A 15,033-nucleotide genomic window follows, 5' to 3' on the forward strand; every position below is an offset into this window, starting at 1 on the left:
TATTTGGCATGTTTTATATGTTGTATCTTTTAATTTTTAATTACAGTCTATATTACCATTATAACTACACTTAGAAATTGGTGATAATGTTTCCAAAAATAAGTATCTGAATTAGAAGAGAAAACTTATCACCTCCCACAGAGGGTTATGGTGGTGAGCAAGAGTGGCCATCTCGGGAAGAAATGATGTACAGTCACAGGTTGGCCTCCCTTGGAAAGCTTTTTGAGATAGCTTTAAAGTTCCCTGGTTCATGTGCTCAAGTACTAAAAACCAGTGTAAAAGAATTGAACGTAAGGAACTACATCTGTGATGACGAGATGCGCCATGTCACACAGAGGCTCCTTAGAAACAAGGCCATATCATGTCTGGGGACTGTCATGGGGCAGTGGGTGTCATGGACCCTCCACCAAGCTGGTCTGTCCTTAGCCAGATGCTATCCATCCCAGTGGCCTGGGCAGACTTTCCCAACCCTAGTGCCCTGGGAGTTGTCACAGGAAGTGCAGCAAGTGAAACTTCCTGATGGCCTTTGGAGAATGCATCTTAATGGAATTCACTGTGCACATAGGGATGTGGTTAATAACGTTATTAATAAATGAAACACAGTGGTGGCTGCTGAGTCTACCCTGTTCACTGAAACCACAGATAAATTAATACAACAATGAACATAAACCACACACGAAAAAGAGGAAGCCCCAACCAGAAGTGTAAATTAGTTCTGCCCACTCAGCAAACGGGAACCACAGCCAGACTCACATTTTCTTTAGAAAATGATCTTGTGAAACACAGGTATCTGGTAACCTTGGACTTGAATAAGCCGTCCTTCCAGAGGTCAGCATCCACACCATCTGCTGTCTGAGCAACCTGCAGCAGAGAGACAGAGAAGAGGGTCACAGGTAAGACGAGATGGAACCAGAGTGTGAGCACGAAGCTACTCTACCTGTTCCAATTAGCACCGGCCCCAACTCTCCTGGCATCTCATTAGTGCGCCACACTCGGCACCGGGAAGAACGTTTCCAAAAGGGAAAAGGGGAGACTGTGAAAAATACAACTTCTAAAAATACTGTCCCCAGGGAAGCCATTGATTAAAGACACCCTGACAGAAATGGTTCTAATGAGCGAAGAGTAGCTTTTGTTGTAATGGACTGGGAAGGGAGTGGACCGGCAGCACATTAGGCTGCTTGTTGCAGTGTACATGGGGGTAGACATAGGGCACAGAACAAAGCCCCATGGGGTTGAAATGCACCTGCAAGGGGCACCCCCTGTGGTGAGAATGATGTGACCTCCTGCCCACAAGAGTGAGCCAGAGGGAGCTTCAGTCAGGGGTGCTGTTGGGGGCTGGGGTGTAGGTCAAAAAGCTGGCACTATACTGCATCTTCTTGATACAAGCTCCCAAAGTGGAATTCAAGGTCAGAAACTATATCATGATAGGAAAATAAACTAGACTCAGTTGATTCCATTTCTGGTCTCACTAGGAAGCCTCTTCTCAATTCTCCTTCAGGGCACAGTCCTGAGTAAAGTGAGCCTTTATTTGCCTCACTGGGCTGGCCGTATTAGCATGACAGCCAGTGTTGAGTGTCGGGTACACAGAGTTGACAAGGGGACTGGAGAAAGGACCCTACAACTCCCTTCCTACCTCACCCAACTGCCCAACATCACAAGAGAGAGGCCAGGAGAGCCAAGGAGCCGCTTCACATGTGAGCACAGACATGGAATGGGCTTCAGGCAGCCCGCCTTCTCTTGGAGCCATGACTGGGCTTCTCAAGTATGCATGGGGTGACCCTTGAGCTGATGAGCTCCTGCCATCATGGTGGACAGCTGAAAGTGGCTCTGTTCCCATGCAGGCGCAGTAAGTGGTCAACAGCCTCTAACACACACGCGGGAGTTCTTACTACGTCCCCAGATCCACCTCAGCTGCCACCCTGGAAGCTACTGCAGAAAAGCCAAAAGCCAGCCAGCCAACAAGAGAAAACACTTATTTCTCAGACTGAATAACTGTCAGTTAGCAAATCCAAGGGAAAAGAAAAGAATGGTCATTATGGCAAGAGGCTCCTGAAAGCCGTGTGAGAGAGGCTCCAGAGAAGCAACAGTTAGGCAGTGTCCTGAGCCAGTCACCCTGCACTAGGCAGGCACTTCTCAACCCATTCTCACAAAGCCACAGGTTAACCCGAATGTCTCTCCCAAGTCAGATGAGCTAATAATCTGTGGGCACAGGGAAGAGGACCAGGACCTCTACCAGGAAGCAGACAGCATGGAACTTGGAGGCAGATCTGAACTTAAAACCCAGCAGCTTCAGTGAAACCATGCCCTATGTAAAGTGGGCATGCTGCCTTCCCCAGGGGTCACGGGAGACGCTACAGATGATGCACTCACTGGTGAGCATCTGCAAAGATGACTCTGCTAGATTAAATGTGAGAATACTCAGGTTGATGTGGAGCCAGGCACTTAACACAATGCCACACCATCACTCACAAGTCCCAACTTGTCCCACAGCAGTTACTTGTGATTGCTGGTCCTAAGATTCCTGCATCATCTCCAGGACTCAATCTGCCCTTTCAGGCAGGACTCTTCCCCTACCATCTACCAGGACCAGAAGGTGCCACTCTGTGCCAAGCACTGTGCCTGACACAAAGAGGCCCAATGGATGCTCACTAAAAGAACGGGTGAGCAAGGCAACCATTCAGCCAGAGCTGTAAGAAGTCATGCCTCAACCTAGGAAGTCACTCCCGGCCCGGAACACTGGTTCCTTCCAGTCTGGGCCAGAGCACTGAGCAGATCTTGGGTGGCAGCTCTGTCCCCAACCTCCAAGAACCCAGAGGAAGCAGGGATCCCAGGCGCTCTAACTTGAACAGTGTCTTAGAAACTAGTTCTCAGATCTGAGGCCTGGATCAGACCTTTGCCAGGTCTGCTGTTGTGTGGACCCCGGATTCCACCTGAGACATACTGGAAGGTCCACTCAATCCAGAGCCACAGAGGAACAAATGAACTCAGAGCTTCAGACAACATATCCTGAGATATTCTAGAGGAGACACTGCACCCAGAACAGCAGACACCTAGCTGGACTACTACCTTGGAGGCACCATATCCCGAGGCATCCTAGAGGTACCACTGTAATCAGTGCAGCTGGAAAAGATCACAGAGACATCTGGACCCCTAGGAGATCAGACACAAGCTAGATAACTAGAAAGACAGGCTTCAGTCAGAGACAGCAAGTACAGGCAGCACTAGAGTTAACCAGATGGCAAAAGGCAAGAGCAAGAATGTAAGCAACAGAAACCAAAGTTACATGGCATCATCAGAACCCAGCTCCCCCCATCAGAGCAAGCCCTGAACACCCTATCACACCAGAAAAACAGGAATCAGAATTAAAATCACTTCTCATGATGATGATAGAGGGCTTTAAGAAAGACATAAATAACACTCTCAAAGAACTTAAGGAGAGCACTGGTAGACAGAAACCCTTAAAGAGGAAACACAAAAATCCCTTAAGGAACTGCAAGAAAATGCAACCAAACGGGAAAAGGAATTAAACAGAACCATGCAGGATCTAAAAATGGAAGTAGAAACAATAAAGAAATCACAAAGGGACAATACCCTGGAGATAGAAAACCTAAAAAAAAGATCAGGAGTCATAGACACAAGTATCACCAACAGAATACAAGAGATGGAAGAGAGAATCTCATGTGCAGAAGACACCATGGAAAACATTGACACAACTGTCAAAGAAAATGCAAAATACAAAAAGCTACTAGCCCAAAATATACAAGAAATCCAAGACACAATGAGAAGGCCAAACCTAAGGATAATAGGTATAGATGAGGGGGAAGACTCCCAACTAAAAGGACCAGTAAATATCCTCAACAAAATTATAGAGGAAAACTTCCCTAACCTAAAGAAAGAGATGTCCATAAATATACAAGAAGCTTACAGAACTCCAAATAGTTTAGACCAGAAAAGAAATACTTCCCGCCATATAATAGTCAAAACATCAAATGTACAAAACAAAGAAAAAAATACTAAAAGCAGTAAGGGAAAAAGGCAAAGTAACATATAAAGGCAGACCTATAAGAATTACACCAGACTTCTCACCAGAGACCATAAAAGCCAGAAGATCCTGGACCGATATCATACAGACCCTAAGAGAACACAAATGCCAGCCCAGACTACTATACCCAGCAAAACTGTCAATCATTATTGATGGAGAAACCAAAATATTCCATGACAAATCCAAATTTACACAGTATCTCAACACAAATCCAGCACTTCAAAGAATAATTGGTGGAAAACTCCAACACAAGGAGGGAAACTACAACCTAGAAAAAGCAAGAAAGTAATCTTCCAAAAACCCCAAAAGAAGATAGTTACACAAACATATCTCCAAGGATGTTAGCCCAAAAGCTTGGATTATCGAAGACTCAACCCACAGACCACATGAAGCTCATGAAGAAGGAAGACCAAGAGGGGATGCCTCAGTTCTACTTAGAACGCGAAACAAAAATGCTCAAGGGAGCAAATAGGGAAACAAAACATGGAACAGAAACTGAAGGAGGGGCCATCAGGAGACCATTCCACCTGGGTATTCACCCCATGTACAGCCACCTAATCTAAACACTGTTGTGGATGGCTGGAAGTGCATAATGTGAGGAACATGATATAGCTGTCTCCTTAGAGGTCAGCCAAAGACTAACACACTCAGAGGACAATGCTCACAGTTAACCACTGATATGATCAGGGGATTCCCAATGGAGAACTTAGTGAGAGGACTGAAGGAGCAGAAAGGGTTAGTGACCCCAGGTGGAAAGCAACAATACCAAACAACCAGAGCCCCCCAGGGTCTAAACCACCAGCCTGGGAACACATAGGGAGGGACCCAAGACTCCAGAGGTATATGTAAGGGAGGATGGCCTTGTCGGACATAGGTGGGAGAGGAGTTTCTTGGTCCCATAAAAAAAAATGAACACACAGTGGGGGGGGGGATGTGAGGGCGGGGAGGGGATAGTGGGGGGGGTAGGTGCAGTCACTGCCTCATAGAAGCATGAGGAGGGGGATGGGATAGGTTTCTGGGTGGTGGGAGGAAGTAGGCTAAGGGGATAAAATCTGAAACGTAAATACTACAACCAATTTTAACAAGCAGAAAAAAAAAGTCTTCAGAACCAACATCTTTAAAAAAAAATGTCAGCCCCTTGGGGGTGGGAAATTTTTTTTTTTCTTGATACTAAAACTTGTTCTGAGAATTGTATATTGCAGAATACACAGCCTTGGTGTATCTACTCATCAAGCATACTGAGCAGACCTGCCCAAACCTCTGATGTCCTGGAATTCCATCTGGATTCAGTGAAGACACAGCATCAGAGGCTTATCAACTTACTCTTCCCCCCACCCCTCTTCTAAAATCTCAATGCCCTTAATCAGCTTGAAGAAGTTAAAGAAGAGTCAGCGCCCCTATTCCCTGAGCTTGTGGACTAATGTGGTTAATAATGGTCTGTCTTTCTAGGGACAAGTAGTGGTTTTGTTGGAACAGGGGGGATTAGCTAGGACTTATTGCATAGCCATAAGCTATTGGTAGAAATCTGTATAATTATTATCAAGATGAAGTTATAATTTCTTAAATGGTACAAAATTTACTTTGATCTCAAATTTAAGGTTTTCATTGGTACGAGCCTCTTATTAATATAAAAATGAGATGAATATTGATACACTCATGGGCATTGTGCCTGTATAACACATTTAGGAATACAATGCCTAGACCCAGCCCTTTTTTAACTTTTTTAACTGATTTGGGACGGTTAACCTATGAGTTAAGGGACTATAGCAAATTCATATTTTTGAGTTTATTGTTAGAGTGTTTTCCATATTTTATTTAGAAATAGCTAAGAGGAGTGAACAGACAACAGTCCAGGTTACCTTACATGGATAGTTGGTTTTCAAAACATCAGAAGTCCATAGAACTGATGCTACAAATATTTATATATTAATGTTCATATTGATTAGAGACCTGTCTGCTCCTGACAGCTTCCTGTCGTGGATTCTAAGAAGAAATTGAGCATCCTTGGAGTTACTCCAGTTGTGTGGTAACAGCCACTAGGCAAGAATTGCCTCTCTCCATCTACAGACAAATTACTGTCCAGAAAAGGACACACATGCAGAATAGTCGACTGATTATATCTGCCTAGACAGAGTAATCAGTCCTTAATAATCCTGCATCACCAAGGTCTGTCAGATGATTCTGGGCCAGAAGGCTGAAGATTTGATGCTCCAACATTCGGTAGTATAGGGGCTTTTCAGGTGCTCAGAAGTCTCTATAAATTGGCTAAGTTTTAGAAGCTATGCTTTGTGCTTCCCACAATTATAGTTAACTCAGTCATTCTGGATTTCTGATGGGGTTGAAAACTTATAGCTATTTACTTTGAGAGAAAAGATTTGAGTGGATGGTCGTCAGCTGACATTCATCCTAAAGCCAGGTTCAGAACTAAATGTTTTAGTTAGGATAGATGACAGAGGTGCTGGTTAGTCAACAAAAGGATGGACGGGGTATTAGGACTATCTTGTACCTCACTGGTACAAATTGGCATAATTATGCTCTAATTGTGTTTTGAGAGAAAAGTTTCATTTTAACAGGAAGGGTGATGTGTAGGAGGAGCTAAGGTAGGAGGAGTACTGAGAGGAAGAAAAGGAGTAAGAAGAGGAGAAGAAGAAGGAGAGGAGAAGCTAGGTGATGAAAGAGAGAAAGAGGGGGGAGACAGGGAGGCAGATATTCATGTATCTCCACCAGTCAAAGATAGTTGTTATATCTAGGTTGGTCAGTGGGTTACACCTCTGATTGAACAATTCCAAACTTATAACGCTTATGATTAACATTATTTTAAAACAATGTATAAATGCAAAAAGGAAAAGGGGGCATGGGATAGGGGTTTTCTAAGGGGGGGAATGGGGAAAAAAATAAAAAAAAATTTTTTTTAAAATAAAAAAAAACAGAAAAAAAAGTATTATACATGTGTTTTAAACTTAAGCGATAATGAAAAAAACAAAAAAAAAAAACAAAACAAAAAAACAAAAAACAAACAAACAAACAAAAAAAAGAAGTCATGCCTTGTGCAGCTTCCCTAAGCAACACTGCTCCCAGGATTAAACTCAGCAAGCTAAGCAGGAGGCTCGCCCACCCTCCCTTCCCAGCTCACCACTCTACAAGCACATGCTGCCTAATACTGAGGCCACTTCCCTGGGCTGCGGGTTCTCTCTCTGAAGAAGGCTGACTTGTCCTGAGAGCCCAGGCTTGGAGTCAGCAGGTACCCAGAGGACACCAGTTCCTTCAGTTGTACCCAATGTCTGCCCTGTCACGAGATGTGACTGCTGTGTGGAGACTCATCAGAGATCTGTGACACTGCCTTACGAGAGGGACAAGAACATGAAACATGAAACAGGCAACTCAAGAAAGAATCTGTGTCCTCAAACTACTGAGATACAGTAGTGAAGAGAAAACCAAACCAAACAAGCTCATCCTGGCGGAGCGACTGCCACTGGGAAGTGCAGAAGGACATCTTCTCTCATAACCTTTGTCAAGCTTTCAGCATTTGCAATGCTTTTGTTTGTACTTTTAGGTTTTGTTTTGCTTTGAGGCGGGGCCTCCCTTTGTGCCCAGGCTGACTTTAAACTTGTTTACATCTCCAATGCTACTCCTCCCTCAGAGTTCTTCCTCCCATCTTGACTTTAAACTCTTGATGATCCTCCTGCCTCAGCTTCCTGAGTGCTAGGTGTGAGTGAGAAGCTTTTACTTCTTAAGATAGGGTCTCTCTGTAGCCCTGACTGGCCTGAAACTCACTATGTAGGCCCCAGTGAGTTCCAATTCACAGAGATCTGCCTGCCTCTGCCTCCTGAGCACTAGGATTTAAAGGCATGTGCCACCACTGAACTGTGCATGCACATGCTGGTTTGTTAAAATAAAGGCACATTCTAATTTGACCAAGTCAGAGAGCTGGAGAAATGACCACAGCTGTGGTACGAGAGTCACTGGCCCTTCTAGTGGCACATGATCTCATGTCTTGCTAGATGGTATCAACACATTTCCCAACTGGTGGTTATGTCTGGTGGCACATGCTGCTGATTCCAGCCTTCTCCATTGCCAGCATCCACATCTGAGTGCCCAGTGTTGGAGCTGCAGAACCCAGGGACGCCCTCAGAGGGGACGACAGGGACAGCAGGGTTATGCGGACCTTATAGGCCCAGCCTCCCATTTCTTCATTGACTGAGCTCATGGATTGCCTTTTGGCGGTCACAGAAAATAAGCGATTTATCAGAGAGCTTCAAGCAGCCCTTTGAGCAGTGTCCCAGCTACCTGCAGCTAGCAGATATGCCTAGATAGGAAGGACCAAAGCCAAGTGGGATGTTCTCCTCCTGGCTAGGGCTAGACACAAGGCAGCAGCCTGCTGACAGTATACTGTTTGTCAGGCACTAGTCTAACCAAGCCACCTACAGCTGTTCACTGAAAGGTCTTGACAGTCTAATGACATGGGAGCCCCCATCCCCACACCAGTTTACATTACTGAGCCTGAACACAGCAGCAAACTTACTCCAGCCATTCAGTGTGCACAGCTACAGGGCCAAACCCAGCCCCCTAGGGCCCCTGCTGGGAAAAATGCCTTCAGAGCATTTGACAAGCCACAGGCAGGCTTATCTGGAATACAGAAGGACCCTAGCAGACAGGGAGAGCCACACTAAAGACAGCCCAGCTATCGCTGTTCTGAGGGGAAGCTGGGAGCATGAACCAGGCGTTGAAGGCTACAGATACAGGGACACTTGAGGCACATTTGGAGGCAGGGCAGTACTGAGAGCTTTGCTTTGATGGCAGAGGTGTGAAACTGTACTATGGTTCAGTGTCTCCTCCAAAGCCCAGACTGGAGTGTGGTCACCATTGTGCTGTGAGGCTGAAGAGGTGGGGCCTAAGAGGTGCCTAGGCCATGGGCTGTGCCCTTGGAGAGGGACTTGTGATGTTACTATGGGTAGGTTGCTGTGGTAGGAGGTATTCACCTCATACATTTCCTCTGCACTTCCATCATCTATGAAATCTGCTACATTAACCCACCACAAGAAAGCCTTCACATGGGACATGGCTCCTCCATCTTAGGCTTCCCAGCCTCAAGACCCCAGAGCCAAATAACTTCCATTGTTTATAAACGTCCAGTCTGTAGATGCTATAGCAGAATATTATAGCAGCTGAAAACAGACCGAGACACAGCAAGACAAATTTTCATGCCAAACCATTTCCTTATTTTGTAAGACCTGAATCAAGAGGGACACTGGAAAAAGATCTCTACGTCCAGGTGTGACCCAGGGTGTCCTCGGGCTCTTCAGAAGCCCAGAGAGGTGAATGCCATAGGTGAATGTCGGGCCAGGGAGACAATGGAAAGATCAAGCTCACTGAAACCAGGAAGATTCTGAACTATACCCTAGGGAGAAAAAGCACATCGGTCCATCTGAGGCCTGGATGTCCTTTACCCTCAGTTTCTCTCACCACACATTATTTATTCTCCTTAAATCATCAGTATAAGTAATACATGGGCCACACAACACAGCTATGAGGAGACAGAATTGCTGTCTCAGTTACAGACAAGGAAACCAAGGCACAGAGAGTGTTGGCTGCACAAATACAGTATGGTCACAGGATAACATGTGCTTGTGGGGCTGTGCCCAGGATGTGTTAGAGGAAAAATAGCTTATCAGAAAGCACATGAGAGAATATGTGCAGAGAGCTTTCATAAGGCAATAGAAAAAGACAAACAAGCTAGTCCGCAGGCAGGCTACACATCAGCTGTCAATAGTGTAGAGCCACACAAAGGGTGAGCAACCCCTGGCCTGACCTTGGCTAGTTATTGATCTCAAAGGGGCTCTGACAAACTGATACTAACATTTAAAGCAGAGGCTGGTACAATCAATGCAAAGAGGCCCTAAGAACAGACACACCCATCACTTCTGTGTGACAAGAGGAAGACCATCACCTAGTGAGTTGCCTCTGCAGGTAGAGACACTTGCTGTCAAATCTGACAACCCACATTTGATCCTTGAGACCCACTTGGTATATGGAGAGGGCTGACTCCCACAAGTTGTCCTCTGACCTACACACACACACACACACACACACACACACACACACACACACACACACACAAATAAAGGAATTTAGAGAGGGGGAGGAGAGAGGGAGAGAAAGATGACTTTGGTATCAAAGCATGAGAATACACAAATGCCCCATGAGCTAGTTCTGCTTGCAGGCAGACTCTGGGAACATGGTCAGTTGTTCATTGTCCCTTCACTGAGGATTCCTGGCTTCTGAGGCCATGCTGCAGAGGGCAGAGTGCTGAAGGAGAAGGGTCTCACAGACCACATGAGCCACATTCATCACAGGGGAACACACGTGATCAACACATATATGAACATGAGTTAATACAATGCCTTACATTAAGTTTTTAAAGGATAACTGACAGCAACTTGGAGGGAGCGGGAAGGTTTGTTCTACAGCAGCAGCTCAGCCTGGCTTCTGGATGGGAAGAAAGTGACCTGGACATCAGCAGGGAGGGAGGGAGGGAGGGAGGGAGGGAGGGAGGGAGGTGCTCCTGCAGAAGATGGAAGAGCCAGTCTGTGTCTTCATTAGGGCTCTGTTCATAAAGACAACCAGGAGTTAGAAGTTTCTTATAGGACAGTCTAGGAATGATGGCTCACAGGATCCAGTTTTGTGTTTTAACAGCTGTGGACAGAAAAGGACCTAGAAACTAAAACACAAAGCATTGTTTGGCTCTAACAGCTGAAATGGGATATAAAGAGATACACAAGGCTGGGGGTGGTGACCTAGAATGGCCCAGTCAGAAGGAGCCTCAGCAGGGCAATCATGAGAACTTGAATATGGCTCATCAGAACCCACATAAAAGCCACATGAATGTGGAACCCAGCCTGTTGTTGCTCCAGCTCAGTGCACGGGAGATGAGGTAGGGGAATCCCACAGCAAGCTGACTAGACATAGGCTAAAACTGCAAGCCCCTGATTCAGTGAGAACCCCTGCTTCAATACATAAGGGGGAGAGCGATCGAGGAGGGCAGCAGAGCACACATGTATACACCCACACCCACACCACACAAATTCATGCAAATAAATACGTAATAACAGAGAGAACATTTTAAACCATTGCTTTGCTAGTGTATGTCACTTTTTTTGGGTCAATGAACACTTACAGCTTTTATGGAAAAACAACAATTGTAAGCTTTACTTGATAGAGTAAGAAATTGAAAAGTTGCTGGACTAAAACTTGAGAAAATCCTGTGAATGAACTGGTGCCCAGCTAAACATCTAGGATGCAGAGGGCTGGCCTGAGGAGAAGCAGTATCCAGGGGACCCAGTTCATACCTGCGGTTTCAGAAAAGCCCACCCACAACTCAAAGGTGAGTTTGGCAGACAGGGCAGTGGGAGGTGGAGGGGCAGGAAATTCTGCAGACATTCCAGGGGCAACTTCTGACTGATGCTGTGAAGTTCAAAGGCTTCTGACATGGCGGCTTGGCTCAGGTAGGACTGCAGAAGTCTCACGTCCTCTATCAGACAACACTGAGCCCTCCAGAAGGCGGGGAGCATGGCCCAGGTGAAATCAAGGGCAGTCTGTGCACCTGGACAGCATCATAGACTCCCGGCTGCTTTTGTGTCCATTCAGAACTTTGGTTTCTGCGTGTAGAACTTAGGTCAGCCACCTACCTTCTGCTGAAATGTCTAACATCTCTCAGAAATGAATGCCTGGCTCTGTCCTGGAGACAGGAGTTTCTGCCAGCCTCAGGGCAGTTTTCTCTCCCACAAGGCACAGGACACCTCAGCCCTCCCATCCCTCATGCCCTGCCTGCCTGCTCCTTTTGTTCTTCCCTCAGACAAGTCTTTTCTACCTTGGCTCCTACCAGCCCCTAACACAGCTGCACAATAGAATGATCTTGTTGTCTGGGCTGTGGCTGGAGGACCACTACCCCTCTACCCCCACCCCCACCCCCCATCACACAGCCTCTGTGAATCCAGCAGGCAGAACCGGGAGTTTTGGAGTGAGTTGGAGCTGAGTTCAAGTCCTGACTCTGCTGCTCACAGACATTTCCCAAAGTCATACTGACTCATTCCACCTCATCAAAATGTGAAAATATTAATGAGTAGGCCCCATAGGATTATTTGAAAGGACTGAACAAAACACACACACAAAAAAACACTTATTAACTATGAGATTCCCCACCAGACCCGTTACAAAACTGTAACAGACAGACAGACAATAACAACCATTGCATAGACATGGACAACACGGAGCCCTGCTGGCACTATAGCCTGGCATGGTCACTGTGGAAACGGTAGGGTGGTTCCTCATGGTCTCACCACAGGACTCAGCAGTTCCTCCTCTGAGTATATACTCAAGAGAACGGAACACGCGCACACACAACATGCTCATGAGGTAAGTCACTGAATGGTGGAAACAACATAAATGCCCAATGACAAATGGACATCATGAAGTTATCCACAGTGGAGTATTACTGGACCACGAAAAGGCAATGAAGTCCCAATAGAACCATATTATAGGAAGTCCCAGTATGCCATAGAAACATGATGCCAAGTAAAACAAGACAGTCACAAATCACACACTGAGGCTCTGCTCTCCTACAGTGTGCCAGGGAGACAATCCTCAGGGTAGAAGGGAAGGCAGTGGTGGCTGTCAGAGGGAGGGAGGGAGGGAACCCAGGGGAGCTAGGAACAAAGATCTGCGATTGGATATTGGTCATTGTTGGGCAGCTCTGCGTATATTCTAAAATGAACTGAACAGTAAACCCCAAAGGGATAAACCATAGCGTATGCACTTAGCAGGAGGCCTGGCACAGGCACACACTCATCATCTCTGGCCTGCAAATGAAGGATCCTATTTTATCCAGTGGACACTTTCTCAAGCATCTAGACCAAAGACAGTACTATGCACTCGGATATTTGCCAAATGGCAGAATCTTAAAAATGGAACATAGACAATGGCAATTGGTGCTTGGCATGCCAGGGGACACACAAGGCAGTGCTCCTCCAAGCTTAAGTGTCAGCTACAGCAGCCTCTTGGGCTGGGCAGGATAGAAAGAAGCAGAGCCTTAATCCCAGCAGAAACCCTGGAGGTGCAGCAGTGCTCATGGCCCCGAGGAAGCACTTCCTGTCAGGGAAAAGCAATTACAGACAAGTCAGCAACTAGGACTCAGGAGAGGAGGGGCTCCCAGAGAGAAAGGGCCTGGCCCAGAAGTGCCTAGCTTTTACCACAGCCAGATGGCCAGGGCAGGGCTGGACCCCAATCCTCCACACAGCTGTGGGAACTAGTTGGGTGGCCTAAAGAGTTCCCCATAGCTGGTGAACATGCAAAGGAGAACCATTCCTCTTGGTTCTGGAGCATCTGGGGGCCCTAAGGATAGAGGCAAAGACTATCCAATCAACAGCATACAGACACTACTGCAGCCACCACAGAACAGAAAAGCTACATCAAGCAAAACTTGAAAACTCAGCAGAAAATAAGAGATTTTTGCTTTAACAGAAGGAATTATTAAAGAAGTAGACATGCGTACAAGGGTTCTGATTTATTTTATTCCTCTAAAATGTGTGTATGAGCACATGACAGGCCAGATGACAACCTCAGGTGTCATTCCTCAGGTGCTCCCCCATTTTTATTTTTGAAACAAGGTCTCTCATTGTCCTGAAACTATCCACATAGGTCAGCCTGGATGAAGAATGAGCCTCAGGATATGCCTGTCTCTGCTTCCTTAACACACAACTGTCATACCCAGCTTTTAAAATTTAATTATTATTTTTAAAAGATTTATTTATTTACTTATTTATTTGTATATTAGTAGGCTGTCACTCTCTTCAGACACTAGAAGAGGGCATTGGATCCCATTCCAACAGATGGTTGTGAACCACAATGTTGCTGAGAATTGAACCCACAGCCTCTGAAAGACCAATCAGTGCTCTTAACTGCTGAGCTACCTCTCCAGTCCCTCTAGTGCTCTCTTTTGACCTACAAGGGTGCCAGGAACATACATGGTTCACATATATCCATGCAAACACTCAATATACAATGAAGAAATATAAAAAAGTTTTTAAAAAGTAATAATGAATTTATATTTTTTAAAAAAGGGAGAGACTGGTAGAGGGACTTATTGGTGAGACTCCAGCCAGGAGAAGACACACCTAGGGGAATGACCTGGGACGGAAGAGAGCGGAGGGGCTAAGCTTTGTCAGTTCTCTGCTCCTGTATCCTTCTGCCTGGGAGTGCAAGTTCCACCCAGGCAAGGATGATCCCAACACACTCACTAATTGATTCCCAGAACCCCACCTGGGGTCTGCACAAGGTGGCCCCTAATAGATCATTGCTAATTATGTATGCAGCCAGTCCCTTCCAGAGCTTTGTGGAAGCCCACTTCGAGCCCAGGAGGGTGGCTGCTGAGAAGGAACTTAAGGTTGGTGTGTAGAGTCTACATTCGTAAGCCACATGTTCGGCTCACTGATCCTGAAAACACATAGACATCGGGGTGCCTTCTACAGGACAAGGAGGTGGCTTTGTCATCAATCAAAGCAAACCAACCTACTCTAGGGAGGTCCAGCCATTGGACACAGTTCTGAATACAACCAAAAGGCTGTGAAAACCATGTGCCTAAGATGAACAGGAGGCCACACCCCTGATAAAGAGCCCGGTATCTAGTGATGCTAGGATCCGTCTGCACACCCCTCCTCAGGCTGGGAAAGGAGTCTCCTCTGTGTGCTGGCACAGCTCCTCCCCTCCTCCCCTGTGTGTGCTCCTCTCTGACCAGCTCTCTTCTTGGATAAGCAGGAGTGGCCTGAGTTTCTTTGAGGCTCTGAAGAGACTGAACAAGAGAAGGCAGCAAAAGGTAAGCGAGAGGAGTTAAGAGAAGCTGAACTCATGAGTCACCCCCAATGACAGCGAGTCAGAGCCAAGGAGATGAACTGGCGGCTGACTGAGTCACTCTTCTTATTTACTCTATTACTTGCCTC

General features: G+C 46.2%; 1 protein-coding gene across 7 annotated transcripts in view; it reads right to left on the reverse strand.

Moving 5' to 3' along the window:
* Nucleotides 1-15,033, reverse strand: part of Mvb12b (multivesicular body subunit 12B) — a 154,370-nt gene that overhangs the window by 108,150 nt on the left and 31,187 nt on the right. For all 7 annotated transcript variants that reach the window (XR_004606152.2, XM_076928542.1, XM_034494871.2 and 4 more), the window contains exon 3: nt 754-861. Coding sequence is in view for 6 of the 7 variants with exons in the window: in XM_076928542.1 (XP_076784657.1) it covers nt 754-861 (108 nt within the window). In the remaining variant the exon portion in view is untranslated. The remainder of the gene's footprint in view (nt 1-753; nt 862-15,033) is intronic.

This window comes from Arvicanthis niloticus, chromosome 2 (assembly GCF_011762505.2).
Source record: "Arvicanthis niloticus isolate mArvNil1 chromosome 2, mArvNil1.pat.X, whole genome shotgun sequence".
NCBI lineage: Eukaryota > Metazoa > Chordata > Mammalia > Rodentia > Muridae > Arvicanthis > Arvicanthis niloticus.